This window comes from Octopus bimaculoides, chromosome 1 (genome assembly GCF_046866305.1).
Source record: "Octopus bimaculoides isolate indiv1 chromosome 1, ASM4686630v1, whole genome shotgun sequence".
Lineage (NCBI taxonomy): Eukaryota > Metazoa > Mollusca > Cephalopoda > Octopoda > Octopodidae > Octopus > Octopus bimaculoides.
In genome coordinates, this window is record NC_142928.1 from 23,400,882 (window position 1) to 23,425,881 (window position 25,000).

Consider the following 25,000-nt stretch of genomic DNA (forward strand, 5'->3'; position numbering starts at 1 on the left):
ATCCTGACTTATGGACTCTTAGACAGCTTACACACACACACGTGCACACACACATCATAGACGGACAATTCTTTGACAGACAGTTGGTTGACAGACAACTTACAGACAGGACAATTGTGTGGTATAGTGCAGAGTTTTATTGCCAGACATAGGGTGTTCCAGCAGCCACCCTCTTGACCCAGGACAGCACAGCTTCCTCCAGGCACTTGTTGTTAGTCTCCATGTTGAGTCTGAGGCAGTGTGGGAATTGTCTGTTGGTGAATTGTCTATCAGTGAATTGTCTGATGGCGAATTGTCTGTTGACAAATTATCTGCACATGCCTATATATATATTCTGTATTTTCTGAAATGAAAGCACAACCAAGGTGAAGACACCATTCTGACTAATACATAATACATATGTAATGTCAGTGTGCAGAAGGCTTAAATGAAATGAAGCTAGTATGCTTCACTGGATGTGCAATGTCAGTGTGCATGTACAACAGAGTGTGATTGTCTTAAGAGCAAAACTGAACACAAGAGGCATCAGATGTGGTGTGCATGAAAGGCAACTGCACTGGTAGGGTCATATGGTGCATATGAACAAGGACAGCTGTGTAAAGAAGTGCTGAAGTTTAACTGTGGAGGGAACCTGTGGAAGAGGTAGACCTAAGAAGACATGGTTGATGGAAACTGAAAGAAGTCTGTTGCATGTGTGTGTGTTTGTGTGTGTGCATACCTTTGTTTTGACATCATGTGATGGTTGTAAATGAGCATCACCATCATGTAAGCAATGTTGATTGTTTTCTGTCATCCTTGAAAAACATATCTGGCCATGAGGAAACGTGAGAAGGTAAACAGTTTAGGGTTGGTGACAGGAAATGCATTCAGCCAGAGAAAATCTACCTCAACAGACTCCATCTGACCCTTGCGAGCATGGAAATATGGACATTAAAATGATAACGATGCTTACATTTTGTGTAAAATAGTTATTATTGATTACAATGGTTTCCAACTGGCCAGTCACTGTTTCGTTAGGTGGTGTTAAAAAGTTCTCAGACTAGTTATGTTTAATATAAAAATAACTTATTTAATTAAGTTTTAACATTATCCCCTTCAAAATAGTCACTTTGTGTAGCAATAATCTGGTCCCAGTATTCCGGCCACACTTGGAATCTGGCCTGGAAGTCATCATCCGTAAGTGAATTGAGGACCTTCTGCAATTCGCTCTTGATCTTGACAATGGTGTTAAAACGGTGACCTTTGAGCTGTATTTTCATCTTAGGGAAGAGATAGAAGTCTGCAGGCACTAAATTTGGTGCATAGAGTGGATGCAGAAGCAATACCATGTTGTTTTTGGCAAGAAACTCACAAGTGAGGAGAGCTCAGAGTCATGGTGCATTGGCGTCATGAAGAATCCAATTCTTTGTGCTCCACAGTTCCAGTTGCTTTCACCAAATGTCCTCCCTCAAATGCTTCAAAACATTCTTGATTGTCCTCTGACGATCTTCATGCACCAGCTGATGGATTTTCTCCACATTTCTGGAGGTGATGCTCATGGCGGATCTTCGAGATTGCTCATCATGTTCCAGGGACGTTCTTCTACTTTTAAAGTACCTGTGCCATTCAAAACATTGTGTACAACCCACTGCCTCATTGCTGAAGCAAGCTCAATTTCTCTCTTTTTACTCTCTTTTACTCTTTTCAGTCATTTGACTGCGGCCATGCTGGAGCACCACCTTTAGTCGAGCAAATCGACCCCGGGACTTATTCTTTGTAAGCCTAGTACTTATTCTATCGGTCTCTTTTGCCGAACTGCTAAGTGACGGGGACATAAACACACCAGCATCGGCTGTCAAGCAATGCTAGGGGGACAAACACAGACACACAAACATACAAACACACACACACACACACACACACACACACACACACACACACATATATATATATATATATATATATATATATATATATATATACATATATGATGGGCTTCTTTCAGTTTCCGTCTACCAAATCCACTCACAAGGCTTTGGTCGGCCCGAGACTATAGTAGCAGACACTTGCCCAAGATGCCATTCAGTGGGACTGAACCCGGAACCATGTGGTTGGTAAGCAAGCTACTTACCACACAGCCACTCCTGCATCTCTGTAGAAGACTTCCCAAATTTAATGCAAAATTTCACACTAGCTCTTTGTTCCAACTGCCTGTCCATAACAACAAACTGCAGACTACAGCATGCATGTGACCACAAAAGCATGAATTTCACAACTTGCAAAGTAAACACAGTGTCACTCAACACTCTGCCTCATGAAGGTCGCTACTAGATCTCACTGTGCATGCAACCATGTGCTGCTAGCTGTTGGAATGCTGTAGAAGTAGCTCAGGAACTTTTTGATACCATCTTGTACAGCTCATCTGAACATCAGTGGGACAAGTTGAGTATCTTTATCTCAGTATAAAACACATACGATTAGAGTTTCTGATTAAAGAGCACCAGATTTTGCGGTTCTTTATCACCACTTAGATCACTTGCTGATAAAGTCTCATAAAAGATACATACATATGTGCATACATAAGTTGCAGGTGTGGCTGTGGTTGAGAAAGTTGCTTTACCATAACATGGTCTTGTATTTGATTCCCTCTGTGTGGTACTTTGGGCAAGTGTCTTCTGATATAGCTCTTGACAAACCAAAGCCTTATGAATGGATTTGGTTGATGGAATCTGAAAGAATCCCATTGTATGTACATATGTGTATATTACTGTTCTATATTTTAGAGATGAGGAATTCTGTACATTATTTACATTGGACGGATATATGTCTTCATCTTGTTTGTTATTGCCACAACGTTTCGGCTGATTTACTCTCCAACCTTTTGAACCTAACCTTGGGTTCTCATTCCTAAAATATTTTTTGCTGATGTTACTGTTATTATTTATTCAAGGCACTGCCTGGAATTGAACTCAGAATCTTGGGGTTAGAAGCCCATACTCCTAACCATATGGTTAAGAGCATGGGCTACTAACCCCGAGATTCCAAGTTCAATTCCAGGCACTGCCTTAAATAAATAATAATAGTAATAATAATAATAATAATAATAATAACATCAGCAAAAAATACCTTAGGAATGAGAACCCCAGGTTGGGTTCAAAAGGCTGGAGAGTAAATCAGTCGAAATGTGGTAACAACAAACAAGATGAGGACACATAACCGTCCAGTGTAAATGATGTAAACAAGAGCACTCAGAGCCTCTGCCAAGTCAACACCAGCATCCTCCCAATGATTATCCTGAGATGATTTTTAAAATGAGAATATCTGAAATAAACTCAACTGCTCTCACAACTGAGAATATCAAAAATGAACCTGACCACTCTCAAAACTTAAGTAAAAAACCCTGAAAAATAATCCAGAATCCTTGTCTGGTACCTGATCGATCCCAAAATTTAATGAGTTCATGCCAGTCATGAGGTCAAACATCCCTGAAAGTTTCATCCAAATCCATCCAGCGGTTCTTCAGATATCTTGTCCACAAACAAACATGACTGAAAACAATATCTCTGCCTTCACTAAGGCAGAGGTAATGATATGTGTATATGTTTGTCTCCTTGTCTTGGCATTGTGTGATAGGCATGAGTCACTGTCACACGAACATTGTCATTCATTTGCAATGTTTCCATGTGTGACCATGGGGGGAAATATTACCACACTTAGAAACAGGTGAGGTTTGGTAAAAGGGAGGTCATACAGCCATAGAATATTTACCTCAATAAACTCCATCTGACTCTCATATAAACATGAAAAAGTAGATGCTAAAACAGTGATGATGGTGATAAAGTCATTGATCAAATCAAGGCTTTGGTAGGAGGGATTTACCCAAGATGTCATGTGGAAGGATCAAACCAGGAACTACCAATTGCAAAGTAAATTTCTAAAAAACCACACAGCCAAGGAATCAAAAGGAAGATGAGACTAAATAACAGTGTCTGGCAAAACAACAGATAGTATCTGCCATTCCACTTCCATAATATATAAACATATAAATAGATTAAGTTTACCTTCAGGCTACCTTTCACTGACTTTCAGACTTAATTCCTTGTAATTTGCCAATTATTTCATTGCTGCTGTTTCCTCTTCTGGCTGTTTTGGAATAAAAAACAGGTTTGAAGCATTAAGAAACGTTAAACCCCTTTTTCCTGCTTAATACTGGCTTATGGCAACTTAAATTTGTATCAACAATAAGAACAAAAATAGAAATTGTCACTTTGGAATGGTGATTATCATAACTGCTATCCCTACTATCAACATCATCATCATCATAATAAAGATCATTATAACCATCATAAATATCATCATCATAAACACCACCACCACCACCATCGTTATCATCATCATAAACATCATTATCATGATAATCACCACCACCACCACTATCACTATCATACATCACTCGTTGCCTCCATCATTCTAAATATCATTATCATAATCACCATTGTCATGAATAATATCATTGTCATAAACAACATCGTTATCAATATTGTCACCATTCTTATAAATATAGTAATCATCATTTTCATCAATATTGTCTTCATAAATGCATCACCATCATCATTATAAACATCATAAACATCATTATTTTCATAAACATCATCAACGTGACTATTGCATCAAGAATAACTGCCACTGGAGACACTGTCATCTTTATCACCATTATCACCACTCCACATTATCATCATCATCATAAACAGCATCACTCTCACCACAAAAACAACTACCCCCATTATTCACTCATATTCAGATTACAAGCAAAAAAACAAAAAGAAACTGAAGCCAGTTTCATTCCTAGAATTCAATAAAAATCTCATGCAAATTAGTTATTGGTCAACAATGGAAAAACCAAAAGATGGCAATGAAAAAAAAAATGTCACACTTTCATAGTTAAAGATATGATCTGAAACTCAAATACTACAAAGGTAGTTAGCCGTTATTAAACCATCTCATAATCAATAAGGAAGAACAATGCCTACCATGGGAAACAAAGTGCACACAGGCACAGTTGTGTTTCAGTTTTTTGGTCCATGTTGATTGACTATTGCAAGCAAATAGACGCAGAAATTGCTGATGTATGTACACATCACAATCCATTCCGTATGGTGCCTTTCAATATACAGCTAATTCTACTAATATAAACATGCTGGATCTCTGAAAAAAACACCAGAGAAGTGATGAGATGCTTTCAACTAGAATTACAACATTGAACTTCTATTAAGGCAACAGCAACAACGATTACAACCATGTAGAGATTCCCTGTTGAAGATGCATGTTCATAGCCCAGTAAATTTGTCTGAACTTCCGAAAAATACTATTGATTCCTCTGTTATTGCACATATTCCATGGTGATGCTCCAGCATGACTGCAACCGCATGACTGAATTGAGTATAAAAGAATAAAAGAATATTCTGTTTCTTCTTTTTCTTCTTTATTCTCTTCAGGAAATGATTCTTGTTTTCCTGTATTTTAGCACCTTCACGAAATGATTAACTTTTATCTATTCTGGTTTTCTTCATTTTGTAGCACCAAACAATCGCAAACCTACCGATCCATTAATAATTACAGATGTCAGGCGTGGAAGTGTGGCAAACAGGTGAGATGGTTCACTATAAACATATGTCGACAGAATTAAGCATTAACTATTGTTTCCTTTAAATAAACCTCTTTCCATTATTATCCCTGTGTGTTTTCACCAAAAATGTCAAAAATAATAATCATCAAGGCTGATGATAATAGAGCTATTTTTGTATGTAATCTAAATGTTATTTATCTAATATACTTTGTTCGGGCTCTTGCAGCCATTTTCTACACTTATTCTATCATCCAGTAGCTTTTATATATATATATGTGTGTGTGTGTGTGTGTTATTTCTTTACTACCCACAAGGGGCTACACACAGAGGGGACAAACAAGGACAGACAAACGGATTAAGTCGATTATATCGACCCCAGTGCGTAACTGGTACTTATTTAATCGACCCCGAAAGGATGAAAGGCAAAGTCAACCTTGGCGGAATTTGAACTCGGAACGTAGCAACAGATGAAATACCGCTAAGCATTTCGCCAATGTGCTAACGCTTCTGCCAGCTCACCGCCCTGTGTGTGTGTGTATATATATATATATTACGGAGATATACTTGCATAGCAAGTGACCTGATCTGAGATTGTGTGCTGGAACGCAAACAATTGCAGCGTGGAAGGTGTTTATAAGCCATTTAAAATAACACACAAAAACCATTAGATTCACTTCAACATTTAAATTTAATTTGTCAAAATATTTTCGTCGCTTTGAGACTGCGACCTGTTCACTGACAAAATTCTGTGTTGCATCTCTATATATATGTATATATATCTTGACGTTTATTCTTTAATGCTTTGTGTAGCCTAGTGGTTAGGGTGCTGCACACACAATCACATGATTGTTGTTTCAATTCCAAGACCAGGCAGTGCATGGTGTTCTTGAGCAGAACACTTTATTTCTCATTGCTTTGTGATCACTTTGACATCTGACATGTGACACACTGTGCACCTGTACAGGTAACATCAGACTGATGGAGAGAGAGAGAGAGCAAGCAAGCTCATGTACAGCACAAACACCTTATCACTATAAACAAACTATATGTGCAGGTTGTTCAGCCAGAAATTGTGGAATCAACATTCTTGGATTACAAGAGACTACCAACAACAACAACAATAACATTTTGTATAGCAATTTGTATTCACACAGTCTATTTCTGATTTCAGTCATTGGATTGTTGTCATGCTGGAGCACTCCTTGAAGGGTTTCGTCAATCCTATCAACTTCAGTTTGGTACCTATCTAATCAGAAGGTACATTTCTCCAGTGGGTTGGCACCTGGGTTCTTAATTTCCAATCCAGGGGATACAAAATCTGTCCTTGAGCAAGACATTTAACATTGCTCCATCCTGGTTAGTGAAGGTGTATGGCTCAGTGGTTAGGGTATTCGACTCATGATTGTGAGTTTGATACCTGGTGGTGAATTATGTCCTTGAGCAAGACACTTTATTTCACATTGCTCTAGTCCACTCAGCTGGCAAAAATGAGTAGTACCTGTGTTTCCAAGGGACAGCCTTGTCACATTTTGTGTTCACACTGAATCTCCCTGAGAACTACATTATGGGAAAACATGTCTGTAGAGTACTCAGCCACTTAGATGTTAAATTCACAAGCAGACTGTTTCATTGATCAGATCAGCTGGAACCCTTGCCATCATATCTGATGGAGTGCCAGTTTTTTTTTGTTTTTTTTTGCCTTTATTCCTCTCAACTGACAGAAATATGAGTATTAACACTGACAGAGTACCTGGTCAGAATTAACAAGCCAGTGATGCAGATGAAAACTAAAGGGAAACAGGGTATCTGCAGCAGTGAACTGCTATATCTTGTCTTTACTCCTTTTGTTTTCATATTTAATTCATCTCTGTTTGTCAAACCACTAAGTTACAGGACATACAAGGAAACAACATATACACACACACAGAAAGGAAGGGTATCCAACCATAGAAAATCTGCCTCAAGCAACTCTGTCTGATCCATGCAAGCATGGAAAAGTGGATGTTAAAATGTTGAAATGTTTATGATTATATATATATATGTGTGTGTGTGTTTGAGGTGTTTGGAAACTTTACAATACACTTTATTCTTTCACTTGTAAGCCATCTTATAAATGATTAAAAACAAAAAACATCCTCAAGAAAGAATTAAGCCCCTCCACGACCACCACCACCACCACCACCACAATCATTGGCTTGCTCACATCCCCCTCCCCCCACATTCTTATTACCAGTTATTCCAGATTATGTTAGATGATGATATATTTCTTCCAACTCTTATTCAGATCTATCCCAGATGCTTCTTATTACCATTACTAAAACAAAATACAAAATAACAAAGCATCTTATTGAATATTTAATGATTTCTGGGAGGAAAATCCATTTTTTTTTCCTTAATATTTAGAAAAAAAATTTTATTTATTTTTTTGCAGTTTTAGTTCTGGATTTTATTAAATATTTCTTTTCTGTTCTTAATTTTTTTTCTTTTCAGTATTCTATAATCAATTTTTTTTTTCATCTTTAACTACATTCAAGGATTCAAATACAAAATCCCTTGAAGGGCATTTTCTTTTATTTTTTTTTTTTTTTTAATTTTTTTACTTCTATTTCAATGCGTTTTTATTGATAATATACTCATGCAAACATATGTTAAAAAAGCTTAGCATATAACCACATATGCATACATGTTCACTCACAGAATACCACACATATATACACACGCACAAGCATATCCCAAAATGCACATTCATGCAAACAAACAGGTGTATATAAATATATTAGCTGTTAAACATGAAATATATATGTGTATACATGTGTATACATGTTTTAACTGATTGCCAAACATGCTCACACATGGAAACAAACAGATACTAAGATGCATCTACATCTACATATACACAAACAAATACTAAAGGATATTGACAAATAATACACAAACATACACACAGTGCAGTAGATTCACACTTGTGCATGCACACACATACAGGTTCATCATACACTCGCATACAAAGGTGCACTAAAATATACACATATAAATACATAGACATTAGCACAGTAAAAACATACAAAGTCACACATTGCCACTTGTACACACACACACACACACACACACACACACGCGCGCGCGCACGTGCATACACAGTAAAATATATACACATAAGCACAAACATATTTAAACATATTAACTCTTTAATACAACACATACACAGTCAGTCACAAATTCACACACATTCTCTCTAGCACATTAATATATAAAAAGATATACATATAGATGCAGGCATGACTGTGTGACAAGAAGTTTGCTTCCCAACCACATAATTCTGGGTTCAATCCCATTATATGGCACCTTGGGCAAATGTCTTCCACTATAGCCTCAGGCTGACCAAAGCCGTGTGAGTATATTTGATAGACAGAAACTGAAAGAAGCCTGTTGAGTGTGTGTGTGTGTGTGTGTGTATCTCATTATCATCATCATCGTTTAACGTCCGCTTTCCATGCTAGCATGGGTTGGATGATTTGACTGAGGTCAGGTGAACCAGATGATTGCACCAGGCTCCACTCTGATCTGGCAGAGTTTCTACAGCTGGATGCCCTTCCTAACGCCAACCACTCCGATAGTGTAGTGGGTGCTTTTACGTGCCACCGGCACAAGGGCCAGTCAGGCGGTACTGGCAACGGCCATGCTCAAAATGGTGTTTTTCACGTGCCACCTGCACAGGAGCCAGTCCAGCGGCACTGGCAACGACTTCACTCGAATGTTTTTTTACATGCCACCAGCACAAGTGCCTGTAAGGCAATGCTGGTAAAAATCATGCTCAAATGGTACTATTTACGTGCCACTGGCACAGAAGGCAGACAGCTGCTCTGGCAATGATCACGCTCAGACGGTGCTCTTAGCGCTCCACTGGCACAGGTATCAGTCATCGAATTTGGTTCAATTATGATTTCGATTTTGATTTCACTTGCCCCAACAGGTCTTCGCAAGCAGAGTTTAGTGTCCAATGAAGGAAAGGTTGGCATGGGAGTCGTCAAATTTGTTTCGATATCAATTTCGATTTCACTTCCAACTGTAGTGAATTGACTCATTATCCAACTGTTGTTATTCATTTATTTATTTATTATTCACCTTACTTGGTCCCTGCTACTTGTGTAGATCCAAAGTATATTTTATTCTTTATAACAAGCACTTAGGCTCTAACACAGAGGGGACAATACAAGGACACACACAACACCACAGTGGGGACAAAAACATAAAACGGATGACATGAAATATATAAAATGTATAAAATTAATGATAATGAAATGACTGTATTGAGCCCCACTCCCAAGCAGTACCATTTTAAATGTTTTTAAATACAGTTTTTAATCGGGTTTTTTTTTTCCACTTTTTCTCTCTATTAGCATCATATTTATATTCCAAAGTATATTATAGACCATACATTTAGTGCAATGTGCATTTCGTGATTAGCCTCAAGGCTCATGATATACTGAGTCAGGTACAGTTAATCATTTACATAAACTGAATATTTTTCTACCCAACCTGGTGCCTTGCCATTTAAGTGCCTTATTCAAATCCTAATTTATATATATATATATATATAATATTAGGGACAAAATCCAAAATTACAGGTAAAATCTCAATTAAAATCAATTTATAAAAAATTAAAATTAAAATTAAATTGAGCTTTATAGATTAAAATATATATAAAAATATATAGTTTTAGGGAAAGGAACCAAGTTTCAAAAACTCATCGTGATAGTGGATTTTCATCAATGAGTTCTTGAAACTTGATATTTTTCCCTAAAACTATATATTTATATATATATATATATATATATGGCAGGAAGCAGGGTGTCAAAGGATATAAACAATGGCAAGAAAACTGAAAAAACTGGTGCTCTTGCAGTATTTGTTTTGCACTGCATTACAGATACTCCCTTATCACTTCTTCCATTAAAAATGTACTGAACTAACGATTGACACACTGGGAACCTGTGACTAATGATGCCATTGTTGGCAAATTGTGATAGCAAATTTTTTTGGTTCATAAAAAGTGTTTGTGTCAGTATCTTTTAATATATGTATGTATGTACGTACGTACGTATGTATGTATGTCTTTTATTAGGTGTGTGTATTTTAAATGTATGGATCGACAGAGCTTTTTCTCTGTATGTGTGAATATATTCACGTGTATAAGTAATGTAGTGGTTTTAATAAATGTTTGTATAATTTGTCTTTGCAGCTGATTTAAAAATGTGTTTCTGTAGAAATAGATATGTAACTGCATTAAGTTGCTACTGTAATGTATGTATATATGATGGTCAAATATGTGTGTGTGTCTATATATATATATATATATATATATATATATATACATACATATGTATCAGCATCATTATGTACATGTTACTAAAAGTATATTTGTGTATATTTTGCTGTACATGTCAATGTTTTTTGGCTTGTATATGTGTATTTTGCTTTAGTAATACTGTCTGTATATAAAGGCATATGTTTTAGAAAAGTGTGTGTGTGTGTGTGTGTGTGTGTCTGTTTTAGTGAAAGTATGTATGTGCATATACAATGTATTTTAATGTGGGTGTTTATGCATGTTTCAAATAATGTGTGTATGTGTATTTAAGTGTATATCAATATAATACACCACATGTGTGTGTGTAAGATCACTTGTCAAGAAATTTATTTTTAAACTGCTTACTCAGCAAATTTTAGCTTTGTATAATCTACTGACCAAACTCCTAAATGCTTGATTCCCAAACTTTTTCATAGTTCCCCTCCTATTCCACCCTATCCCCCCCCCCCCACCTCAAAATCATGATTCCCACTAATTTTAAACTTCCCTTCCCAATCTACCACTTTGGTTGAGAACTGTAACTGATGTGTTGGTAGGGGGCAGGGCTTGTTCTTGTCTGTCATATGCCTTCTGTTCTTTAACCCTCTTTTTCTTCCTATCCAAAACCCTTCTCTGTCACCCACCCACTTCAATAAACTTTCATCATACTTTCTCCACTGCCTCTCTTCAGGTCTCTCTCATTCTCTCCCCGCTTCTGCTTTTACTACTGCTACAAACATTGCTCTCTCTCTCTCCAACTGTCTGTCTGTCTCTCTCTCTCTCTCCAACTGTCTGTCTGTCTCTCTCTCTCTCTCTTTCTAAGTGAGTTAGTGGTGGTGGAGGGTTTGGAGATCCCTCAACTTGCTACCACTAGCACCCTTGGCATATTTAAAACTTTAACTGGACCTTTATCTCTTTCTCTTTCTTCTTCCCATTCCTTCAGCCTTTTTGTAATCCCTTTGGTGTTTTAACTACCACCATTACAAAACATCATCATCATCATCATCACCATCATCGTTGTGTCTGAACAAAACCGCCCAAATTATTCTCTCTTTCAATGTCACAGCAAAGAATACTTTAAGTCTTTCCTCTCTCTCTCTCTCTCTCTCTCTCTCTCTCTCTCTCTCTCTCTCTCTCTCTCTCTCTCTCTCTCTCTCTCAAAATTGTATCATTTATATACACATGGACTTCAAACTTTAGCATTATTGAGGTGGTGAGCTGGTAGAATCATTGGCATGGAAGACAAAACACTTAGAAGCATTTTGTCAGTCTATACATTCTAAGTTCAGATTCCGCCAAGGTCAACTTTGCTTGTCATCTTTTTGGGGTCAGTAAAATGATTAGCGTCAATGTAATCAACTACCTGCTCCTCCCAAATTTTCAGGCTTTGTTCCTACAGTAGAAAGAATTATTATTATTGTTGCTGTCTGCTTAGGTATTTCGTAGTTTAGAAAGATTTTACCATCATTAATCCATCCCCAGTAATTCCTGGTGAGGATTATTGTAGCAAGGACAGCAGACGATGTAGATATCAGTAGATACTTATCAGCTTTGATTGTCAGCATTATAGATGTTCAATCAACAGAATTACCAAGTAATTGAATAAACAAATTAGTGGCAGATTATTCCACAGACATCATAATAATCATCATTAACAACAACATTTACTGTATCTTAATGTGTATAAGAAACCCCCTAATTTTTGGGGCCTAAAATTTGGAAAAATGGTTTTGTAAGGGATTATAATATTGCCAATGTATAATGAACTTCCATATTCTTTAAACCTAATTTTTGACAAAAAAGGGTTCCTTACACATGTTAAAATGTGGTAACATTTAACTTCCATGTTAGTTTCGGTTGGGGTTCAACATGATCTGATGAGTTAGAGGACTGCATCATGTGCCAGTGTATATTTTTGTGCGGTTTCAGCAGTTTGATGCCTCTTCTAACACTAGACATTATCATCATTTAATGTTTGGTTTCCATACTGGCATGAGATAAATGGTGCAATGGAATCCCACAGGTTTATGGCACAAAAGAAATTACTTTAAACTTGCTAAAATAATATTCAGGATGCCTTTATCTCTACTAGTATAGATGCAGATGTGTTACTTAAGATTTATTTTGAGGATCTGATCAAAGAATTTGCAATTCAAAAAGTAGGAGGAACCTTTTCAAATATAAATAAAGTGGAAGTATACAAAAATAAACATCATTTTCCCTCATACTGTTTTGTTTCATTTTGAAAAATAAAAAAATAATTTTATAGTTTGTTATTGGTTATATTTTGAATTACATAATCTTTTATGAAGGCCCCGCAAACTTTTAAGTGCTTAGGGCCTCGATAGGTCTTAATCCAGCCCTGTCCCTTTATATTTTGTGTGCCAATCCTTAATGGTTATCAACTTGACTTTTCATCCTTCTGGGATTAATAAAATAAAATACTTTTCAGGGACTAGGATTAATGTAAAGTCTGTACCATTGGTACTCAACCAGGGTCCATATAAGTATTGGTAGGGCCCACACAAGCAAAATAGTAAATTGGGGAGCCACAGTAGTATTTTAAGGATATCATCATCATCATCATCGTTTAACGTCCGCTTTCCATGCTAGCATGGGTTGGACGATTTGACTGAGAACTGGTGAAACAGATGGCCATGAAAAAAAAAAATGTGTTAAATGTATTTATTGCAAGAAAAAGCTAAGTTTCCTTCTCTAATGTTTTACGTAGTTCAACGTGTTTCCAGCAACTGAAACCTGTTCTCTCAGGGAACACTATTGCAAACCTATACAAATGAATGTATGGAAAATAAAATAGGAATTTTGGAAGAAGTGTCTATAAAACTAGCTTTTAATCATAGAATGGCTATGGTGGTCCACCAGAATGATATAGTAATCAAAGGGGTCCACAAGTAAAAAAGTGGTTGAGAACCACTGGTCTATACCCTCATTTCTTCACAAAATGTTCAACTTTGCTCGTATAATTAGAGACGATTTTAATCAAGTGTTCTGAGGAAACATTATTTTTTATCTTATTGGTTGGCAGTAGTTTTCAATAGAATAAGTTGCAATCAAATATTAGGACTTATATAATCAAATATACACACTCTCCAAAATGTATGACCTTCTGACCAAGTCAGCGGTTGATTGTATCTTTCATCTTTTGAGTTATTGGTGGTGGTGAGGGTGGAAATAAAGACGACATTTAAGAATTGGAGCTCATTTACTCAATTTACTGATGATAAAAAAGAAAGTATTCTGACCATGACCATCCTGTATGTTTTTTTTATATAGCCTATCAAGGAATATATTATTCAATGTAGCTTGTTTTTTTTTATTTTTAAGATGGATAGGTTTCATTTGAGGGAGATTATACTGCTACTTCTAACAGGTCAAATAACTGAAAATGTTTCCTTTTGTAGACTTTTATTTTTAGAATTTTATCATTCACATTCTGTGAACCCACCTGAAACCAACTTTGCTTCCACAATGCAAACTTCCTGTTTTGAAGTGATGTGAACTAAAACCTTCCAACAAAAATTCATCTTAATTTATGTTCCAAGCATTATCTGACTTATATAAAGTCAAATTACAACAAGTATATAGTCCATTTTTTGTTATTTTCAATAATAATTGAAACAAAGACAGTGTACTTTAATAGAAATATACTAGCCAGAGCCTGTTAAGACTGACTGATTTGCTAACAAGTCAATGACTGAAAACAAATAATTTTTAATTCCTAGTAACTAATACTCTATTCTGCTGTTCATAGCATCATTATATTTTCTCTTCTTATTTTACTCATCTGTTTTACTCTTTGCAAACCTACTGTAACTGGAAAACAAGCAGAATTATGTATTAATGGATTTTTGTTTCATATTTTTTTTTTTTTTTACTTACGCAGATGTGGTTCTATACAGCCAAGTGATAAACTTTTAGCCATCAATGATATTCGAATGGAGCCTTGTTGTGCAGATGAGGCTGCTAATTTGTTGGAGACTGCAGATGATATCATTGTACTAAAACTTCGAAGAGACGATCCATATGGAGGTAATGAATAAATACATAATTGAATACTAAAAGCAATACAGCATGGGATATGAAAAAATTAATATTCACACTCACATGTATTTAATTAAAAGATGAATAAACATTGTGTTTGATATTTTGAAATGCTTTATCATCAGTGCAGGAGTGACTGTGTGGTAAATAGCTTGCTTACCAACCACATGGTTCTGGGTTCAGTCCCACTGCGTGGCACCTTGGGCAAGTGACATTGTAGTCGTGGCTGATGCTAGTGTCACATAATTGGCACCCATGCTGGTGGCATGTAAAAAGCACCTTTTGTGTGTTGGGTCTCACAGAGGTAAAGTGTCTGATGCCAGTGGCACCTGAATAGCTCCTTTCGAGTGTTGGGCCTCACAGGGGCAATGACCGAGACCTTTGGCATTATGTCATGCTTGAGAAGAAGACCCATCAAGCCAAGTAAAATCACAGTCATGGCAGATAGTAATGTCACACAAATGGCACCTGTGCCAGTGGCACATAAAAGTACCCATTACACTCTTGAAGTGGTTGGCGTTAGGAAGGACATCCAGCCATAGAAACCGTTCCAAATCAAACTGGAGTGTGGTGCAACCTTCCAGTTTGCCAGCCCTGGTCAAACTGTCCAACCCATGCCAGCATGGACAACAGACGTTAATTGATGATCTATCTATCTTTCTATCTATGTATAAAAATGTATATCATCATTGTCATCTTTCAATATCTATCTTCCATGGTGGCAGGGATTGGACTGTTTGTCAGGTTGGAGAACTGCCTTATGTTCCAATGTCTTCTTTGGCTGGGTTTCTAAAGCTGGATGTCCTTTCTAATGCCAACCATTTTACAGAGTACTGGGTTCTTTGGGGTGGGGTGGGGTGGGGCACTAACACTAGTGAGGTTGCCAGTGTATCCTTTGTTTAAAGACAGTTGAATGTTTATGTAGTTAGTTTAGTAGTTTAGGTAAAAAGTTTGGTAGAGTTTGTTGTTGTTTTGTTCTAGGTCTCCTCTGATTGAGCAGACCTACGCTGACAAGAAATCTAGCTCTAATCATGCTGATGTTTTAGTAGTATCAGTACCACCTCATCTGTGTGTCCTTTCCTAATTCAATGTGGTAAGTGTGATTCCAAAGACATTTGGTTGTTGTTTCTAACAGGCCTGTAAGTGGTAAACAGATTAACACCTTGGCCTATTACCATATATATATATATATATATATATATATATATATATATATAGATAGATAGATAGATAGATAGATAGATAGATAGATAGATAGAAGGGGAGAGAGAGGGGAGAAAAGACAGAAAACTGGATTGATAAATCACTCAACAGCTGGCTGATATATAAGGATATTGTGTGTCAGTGTATTTAAAGAAAAGAAATGATATTGTAGATATCATTTTTACATCTACTTCATCTATATTGGCATGAGTTAGATAACACGTTTTTTAGACATTGGATGTCTGCATGCATATATAAATCAGGGGACAGGATTAATGACACCGGGATTGTGCCAAATTAAATCTTTTTGTAGGTGATAGGTCTTGTTCTGTTGAATTAAAAAAAAAACCTGGTCTACTCATGCCAATGTGGAAAAGCAGATTGGAGACAAAGTTGATGATGATGATGGAATTATGGATATATATGCTTGCATGATAGGTAAATAAATATGTCAGTAGATATGATAGGGTGATCGATAAATGTAAGAGATAATCAAGTGGTTGTGATATGTAGACAGCTGCATTGAAAGCTAGTCTATCAAGTAGATGGGTGTATAAAAATAGAAGTATAGATATATATATGGTTGAGTAGATCAATAGATAAATGCCTTCTCAGATGTTCTACAAAATATCATATTGATAAGTCATTTGAATTTTCTTTCTGGCATCTCTTCAATTTATTCTTTGCAGATGAAGATTCTGAAGACTGTGTGACATATACTGTTGAGTTACAGAAACGTGGTGGAATTCTTGGAATTACAATATCTGGCACTGATAATCCTATGGATCCTATTACCATTTCTGGTTTAACAGAAGGTGGATTAGCAGAAAGGTAAGTCTAAATACCAATGGTTTTCTGTTGTTTTGTTTTTATTCAATCTTTCATATGTCAGATAAACCCTTGTATATTATAACAGGATTATCTTCAATTGTTATGAAATGTCTTGCTTCTTTATTAAATCTTGTTTTAACATTTCAGTACAGAATCAAGCAACATTATGTAAATACTTCGTTGACAGCCCAATACTTCGCATATAGTTATATCTTCATTTCTTTTTTACCTTATATATATATATATATATAAATACTATCAACAAATTTTAGCACATTTGCCAATAAAATATGTATTGCTTAAATTGTTATATTTATGTTGCTATTCTAAGGTCTTCCAGCAGCTGTGGAGTTGAAAGGAATTAACTTTTGGGTTTCAGGATTTACCATTTTCATTAGGAATAAATACCAACAGTGTGAAGCTGACAAGGATTGCCATATTTGATATCATAAAAGACACACTGACATATTAGATACTCTCCAATTTCAAACAGTGTATATTCAAGGAAAGAGTTTTTAATGTATTAAAACTTATGGAAGGCCTAACTTTACTTGTAGGACCCAGGGTGATATTTTGAGACATTATTTAAAAAAAAAAAGTGTCTCGTATACCACCAAATACAGTAATTAATTGACAAGATTCACAGTTAAGGTTTTCTAGCCACCATGTCCTTGAAAGAATTAACTGGTTTAATATGATAGTGTTCCTGTCCGGTTTTAGTCAGTGGTCAGTTTTTCCATTTGTAGCGTGTTGTTTGTTACCATAAATATTTCTTAGATAGCTGCCATTTATGTTGTTGTTCCCTTGAATGATATGTTGATGACAAGAACAACATATTACAATGAAAATCTGAAATACAATCCAGAAGATAAAGATGCAACAGTGGGATAGAATATCTTTGAAATGTCATTATAGTAAAACAAAAACAATACAAATGATAGTGATGGGAAGGAGTAAGAGGTCGTTAACTCATCATCATCGTTATCATCATTGTCATCATCTTTCACTTCTTTATTATCATCTTTATCCATATAGACTTTTTATTCCTCTGTTGGCATTACTTTGACAGGATCTGTAGGATGACAAATTGCAAGTCAATTTGATCCCACATTTTGTCTGTGAAACTCATTATCCTGAAATTTAAACTTCCAACTTACTTCCTTCCAGTCTCCCCTAACCTTCAGTATTTTTCACTGCTAGCTCCCTGGAGAATTCTTTAGACAGACTGAACCTACCCTGAACATTCAAATGCCCATATCACCTTTATCTTTTACAAACATTATCAAATTTTAAAAACAACCAATATGATCTGGGGAAAAGATACAGTGAATAGATATGGAGAACAAGTTGAGAAAGAGAGAATTTCTTGTGTTTGTTTTTGGTATTTTTGAAGTTTTTTAAATATTTTGTAGTTGTTTTTTTGGTTCTGATTTGTGAATTAAAGCCTCATTTATGGACATTAAATAGCAGAAGCAGCATCACCAAAGCTGCTTTGACAGATCATAAATCATAATGGGTTGTGTTGATTCTTCTCTACTACAACCTCTCTATCAACTTTTACTACCACCACTACTTCTTGCTATTGTTGCTGTCCCCACTGCTACTACTACTACTGCTACTACTACTACATCTCACTGGGATACAATTTTAGCTAAGGGTGAAGAATCAACATACTCTGTGGAAAAATCCAGTGGTGTAACATAATCCAGGGAGGTTATCTGGTGGTGTATAAGATAATCCAAGTATTAAGGTTCACCAAAGTATTAGTTGGATAAAGTGATGCAGTGATAAAGAAGATTCAGTACCAGTTTTGTGGTAGCTGATGGGTTGTGCTTTAGACATTGTTCCATATTCTTTCTCTTGATCTAAACAAACTACTCAATATTGTTGTGTTGGGTTCAGCCATAAACACTTAGTTTCATTAGTTTATAAGCCTCAGATCAAACCTAAGCAAGCAAACACTTACGATCAAAGGCATTATTTGACTATCTCACCTTTTTATCCAATGTTGTCTTTTCCATTTTATGCCAACAGGAAATGTGAGGAAGATCTAGCTACTATTTCTAGGAGGTTGAGAAACCATGTAGTAGCCTCCTCTGTTGACGCACATATCATAGTAGTGTATTGCTAAGCTGACACAAAATACTTAGTTTTGTATGATTAGACAAAATATCTTCAGTTTCACAGACTAAAATAAAGTACTACAGGCATGAAAATAATTAAGTATTAAATCAAAATTCTTCATATAGCATACATATGAATATATCTCAAGTTTGTAGGTTTTTTTTTTTTGTTTTTTGATATCTTCACATTTTATATATATATATTTTAAATAAATATATAAAGATTATTTATCTCCATTGATTAACTAATCTCCAGAGATTAAAAGTCTTATGTAACATGTTCTAAATATTCTTTCAAGTGATGCATTTCTTTCTATGAAATATTCAATACAGTGATTCCTTGCTATATTTCACTGCAGTATTCAATATTTATTTATTCTTTTCCTGTTTCCATAACTGCATAGATAAGACTAAAACCTTATCAATCAAGGAGTGTTTAATTGATCGACTCCAATTTCTTCACTTTGATCTCCAATTATATCAACTAATTCCTATGATATTATTTGGGCTGTATCAAGGAAATGTGGAGCCTAAGTTTCAAAATTAATTGTTTGTTTTCCTAGATTAATAATTGAAGATTTTATATTGAAAATCAAAGAGAATCTAAACTACATAGAAAACCTAATCTAAATTTTATTGTTACAAAATTCTTTTCTTATATATGATTTACTTACTAAATGCACAAACACAAACATTCTTATACAGAGATGAAGCCACTATCTCCTTCACTTCTGAAGCTTTTACACAAATATACATTGGCAAGCAGCATAGACTCATCACACCAGACTCGTGTTCTATGAATAGAGATCTTCAAAAGACTTGACAACCTAAGATCATTTAGCAACACCAAGATATAACCATTAAATATACCAAGGAAACATTGTGGAAATACAAAGTCCTCCCTCCTCATGAAAAAACACAGTTAAACCCTGAGATTTGCTACAAATGCCAGGACTTCTCAATGGCTTATAATCCTTCATGATAAACTACATTTCTACAATATAGCAAATACTACATTCTAAAGCTTAAGCTTCCTGTTAAGAGCTACAAAAATACTCTAGCTTTGAACAATTGATTATTTTTTTACAAACCACAAATTCAACCCATGCTAGAGAACTGCTTGTATTTCTAGAATAGTGCAGCTATTATATGTACAAATTTATTCTTGACTTCATCCAAAGAACGGTCATCTGATTGGCAAACTTTTGCTCACCTACACACTAATTATCATCATTTTACATCTGTTTTTCCAGGTTTGCATGGATTGGATGAGCCTTCTTCTTCTTCAGCACAGTATTTCATCATTTGTTGTGGTTCTTTGTCATCTCCTTTGTGAGGTTCGGCCTCCTGAAATCAAATTTCACTACCTCTTCCTATATCTTCCTTGGTCTTCCTTTACTTCCAGATCCTTCCTCTTAAGTTGTTTGGCATTTCTTTATCCAGCTGTTATCCATCATACACCAGCTCAGTATTTCCTCTTGCACCCTATATCTGGTTCCTTTTGACACCCTGTTTTACTCTCAGCTTATTTGTGTTTGTTGTTCATGCACGCAGAGCATGCCCCACCCTCTTACTCACAAGCATGCAGTATCTCTCTTCCTCCTTCTTTGGCAACTATAACAGTTTCTGCTCCTCTGAACTAACCAGTTGTGTCCCACCTACTCAAGCCTACCTGATGCATCTGTTTCAACCAGAAATATTCCTATTATGTGTCATCTCCCTAAAACACTTCATCTAATCCATCCTGTTCAGAATTAGAACCTTTTAGAACTCCCTTGTCCCCACAAGGTTTCCCTACAGACAATCCGATAAGTATTAACCACCACCCCCACCATATGGAAGTCTCTGCAAATATTATGGGCACTACCCAACTCCATTGTCTGATTGTTAATAATATTAATAATGATAATAATAATTTCTGATTTAGGCCCAAAACCAACAATGTTGAAGGAAGGGGATTAGACTAGTACTGTATTTGATCAACACTGGAGAGATGAAAGGTAAAGTTGACTTAGGCAGAAGCTGATCTCTGAATGTAAAAACTTGGAACAACTACCACAAGGCATTTTTTCTAACGCTCTAACAATTCTGCCAGAGCATTAAGTAGCAAATTGTGTACATCATCTTAAATTCATCCTCATGCTTAACTGTTACTGTATCATCCATAACTACTTGGCTTTCCTTTAGTTCAACCTTTGTATTATGATGTATAATTTCAACGGATCACTTTAATCAATTTCATATTCTTTTCTACATAATATCTCATGCTGGAGCAAATGACACAGCAGTGGATGGGCTTAGGTTAAACAAAGTTCATGTGTTACCATTAAAGTTAAGAAACAAAGTAATTAAATAGTTTTAGAAATTATGCTATTTGCATATTTTCTTGAAGTAGATGATTTTCTGACCTTTCTAGTTGGGCATGGTGGGGTTTGAAAATCAAGATTGATCATTCATTTTTACATATGTGTACAGACCTGGGCAAAATATTTTGCCAAAGGTCCCCTATCAATGCCACTGATGTTATCTAAAGGTAAGGTCCCTGGTTTGGGCCAATATAGCTTTGTACTAATGTTGTTGCTGTTAGAATGCAAAGAGACAGAACATTGCTACAAGACATCTTGCCTTACCATCTCACAAATTCACTGCACTGAGCTGGGACTCAACAGCAAAAGGATAAAAGGCAAAATTGGCTTTGATAGGTTTGAACTCAGGATGCAAAGAGTCAGAACAAATATTGTAAAGTATTTTAACTAACACTTTGACAACTCTGCCAATTTGCCAGCATAGACAAAATCTTTGTATTGGCTTTGTAGTGTGAGCTTTTCTGAGAAACACTATTGAATATTGTGACTTATTTTTGATATGTAAACAATAGACTAAGTCATATACATAAACCAAATATATGACTTAGGGTAACTTTTACACTTGTATTAATAATATTTTGGCTGGGTAAGTTATGATTCATAGTCCAAAACATTTAACACATGATTCATTAATTTTGATGATGAGCTGAAATTATGTTTTCTGAAGTCTATCTTCAGCTTACAGTTGAGATTTTCTTTAATTCAAACAAAACAGTCAAAATATTTCACCAATATTCTACTGACTTCTTATAATTGTCCTTTGTTTCGGAGTTAGCTCATTTCATAAGAGCCATGAAGGAATGGTATTTCAGTTCCTAACATAAAGGTAAATCATATGAATATATAATCAAATGCCTGAATCATAAGGTATTAGGGAAACCAACTAAAAGGTCTGGAGAGCCTGTCTTGTCACCAGCACACACTGTTTTCCTGGCCAAAATACATTAATGATTCAGTCCACTTAGCCGTTAGTTGGTCGGCACTGAAAGCAACAGCTCTGTAAAGGTGGCAGGTCTGTTATAGCTCTTTCTATAATGGAGTCCAGTTCTATTTGCCTTAGCCATACGTAAATACTAGTAATTTTATTATTTTTTTTATTTAATTAAAAAAATTTTCATTCATTTAAAAAAGTTTTTAATTTCTTGGGATGAATCTCCATCAAATCACACCTTGCCACCTTAAAAAAGAAACTAAGGACACATTGGCCAATGTAGAACTGGATATATAAAAGCATATGATGGTCATGGCTGGAAAGCCTTTGATCATATATGTTTGCTCAATCAGAGCTGACTTGGTTGGGGTTACACAATTGATGGGTTTTTTTCATTGAAAGCTGTCACTCATGACAATAACAAATAAAACAGCTTGATTGTCTAACAACAAATGGATCATCTAAAATATAACATTTATATGATCTGAAATTACTGATCTAAAGATTATCTCAGATGGTAACATATCTTTTTGTTTGTTTTAAAAAGCCTCCAAACTTATCTATACAGCTGTGTATCTATGTGCTTCATTACAAAATATTCTCTTTTTTTAAAATTATATTTTACTCTTTCTGTCTTAATAATGTTCTTTCTTTTAATATGAAGACTTAAAACACAATTGTTTGTTTTGTCTGGCATTGTTACAACTAGTCTAATATTTATGATAATATATGCATGAGGTGTTTTTAGAAAATTAGTTTTCTAAATTAGTTAATTAGTAATTGAAATATATTTCAACTAATATTTTTTTCAACAGTATAATACTAACTTTAAAAAAAAAATGGCTGGTAGAAAAGATTTTCTGCAAATATTTATCCCTAAATTATATTCAATTCTTGCTGGTATGCTTGTATCAAATACTTATGTTTATATTTCATGCCATCTGAAAGGGATGCGTAAGTATCCATTATCGCAGTTCTATGCAATCCTTTTCAACCAATCATTAGCTGCGTCCAGCTTATAACTCCCATAATTCCACATTCCTAAATATGCATTCAGAGAGGCTGCTGTACATTGGCTAAAACTTTCATATCATCATCATCACATGCATGTTGACTTCTCATGCCAAACGCTTGCATTCATTCCTTCCCCAAATCCTGCTTGTTTATTTGTTAATAGTAATATAGTAATATTAGTGAAAGTATTTAATAGTATGAGACTGTTGTTTACTCTCTGAATTTATTTCATCATCATTTATATATAATAATAATGTATACATGCGATCATAGTATGCATTTGTGTGAGGGTGTGTGTGTGTGTATATATATATATATACATATATATACTCACACACACATTCACACTCATATTATGCTTTTACAAGATGGGTGATGGTAACTTCAAAGTTTCACCCTGCTAACTTTTGTTGGACAGTACAATAAATGCTAGTGGACCAAAACTTTAAAGTCACTGTCACCCCTCTTCTTGTAAAAGTATAGTAAATATGTACTCTACAAAAAAGTATTGAGTAATTCTTCAGCTTAATGTTAAACTGTTTTATTACAACTAAACATAAAACAAATATTGATATATATATATATATATATATATATATATATATATACAGTAATAGGATGAATTCTATTATAAGAATTTATCAAATAGCTAGCGTGAAAAAAACCTCATAAGGGAAAAATCCATCAGTTATTCCCCAAAATATATTTATTTATTTATTTTGCCCTTATATATATATATATATATATATATATATATATATATATATATATATATATAGACGAATTTACGAAAAAAACAACAGATGAAGAGAGGTGGTGTAAACAACAAATGGATGTATTAGTTTAACGCTCGGGAATAGAGAAAGTCTTTGACGTTTCAAGCCTACGCTCTTCAACTGAAAAGAATACAGAAAGAAACAAGGAGAAAAAAAATATAAATGTAGTGGTATATATATATATATGTATGCATGTATACACAGACACATAGAAATTAAGTTATATCTGTGATTTCAATATTTGCAATGGTAAATTGCCTGAGGGCTGCATTCTCTCAACAATGCCAAAGTATGACAAACAATAACCAAAAATTTTGCTTGACTTCATTGAAATGCTGTTCAGGAAATGTGATTTTCAAACTGACTAGAGGCAGAGACAGTAAAGGTCTTTGCTTTAAAAATAATGCAGAATAGATGCATAGTGTAACAGTACAACATTTGTTTTCTCTGACCATAGTTGAATTAACAGTGTGTGAGCTAAAAGAACATGCAATTCAGTACTCCAACTTTGTCCAACTTTCATAAATTCTCTGGAAATCAATTGAAAAAGAGGATCTGGGAGCTGTTCTGGCTTAATCCTTTAGCATATATTCCTACCTGTTTTTGTATTTAAACCAGCCAGGTCTAGCTTTTGCATCTATCCTACAATGTCATTCTTAAGATATACACACCATTTATAGTAAGATCTCCAGAAAACTGAAAGAAGGGCATATTTTTAACAATAAAAACAGAATCAAAGCAG

At 35.1% G+C, this 25,000-nt stretch overlaps 1 protein-coding gene across 14 annotated transcripts in view; it reads left to right on the forward strand.

The window, feature by feature from the left end:
• Positions 1-25,000, forward strand: part of LOC106884182 (glutamate receptor-interacting protein 1) — a 542,605-nt gene that overhangs the window by 472,633 nt on the left and 44,972 nt on the right. For all 14 annotated transcript variants that reach the window (XM_089349488.1, XM_089349543.1, XM_089349474.1 and 11 more), the window contains 3 exons: positions 5,557-5,626; positions 14,857-15,002; positions 16,907-17,048. In XM_089349488.1, the coding sequence (XP_089205614.1) occupies positions 5,557-5,626; positions 14,857-15,002; positions 16,907-17,048 (358 nt within the window). The remainder of the gene's footprint in view (positions 1-5,556; positions 5,627-14,856; positions 15,003-16,906; positions 17,049-25,000) is intronic.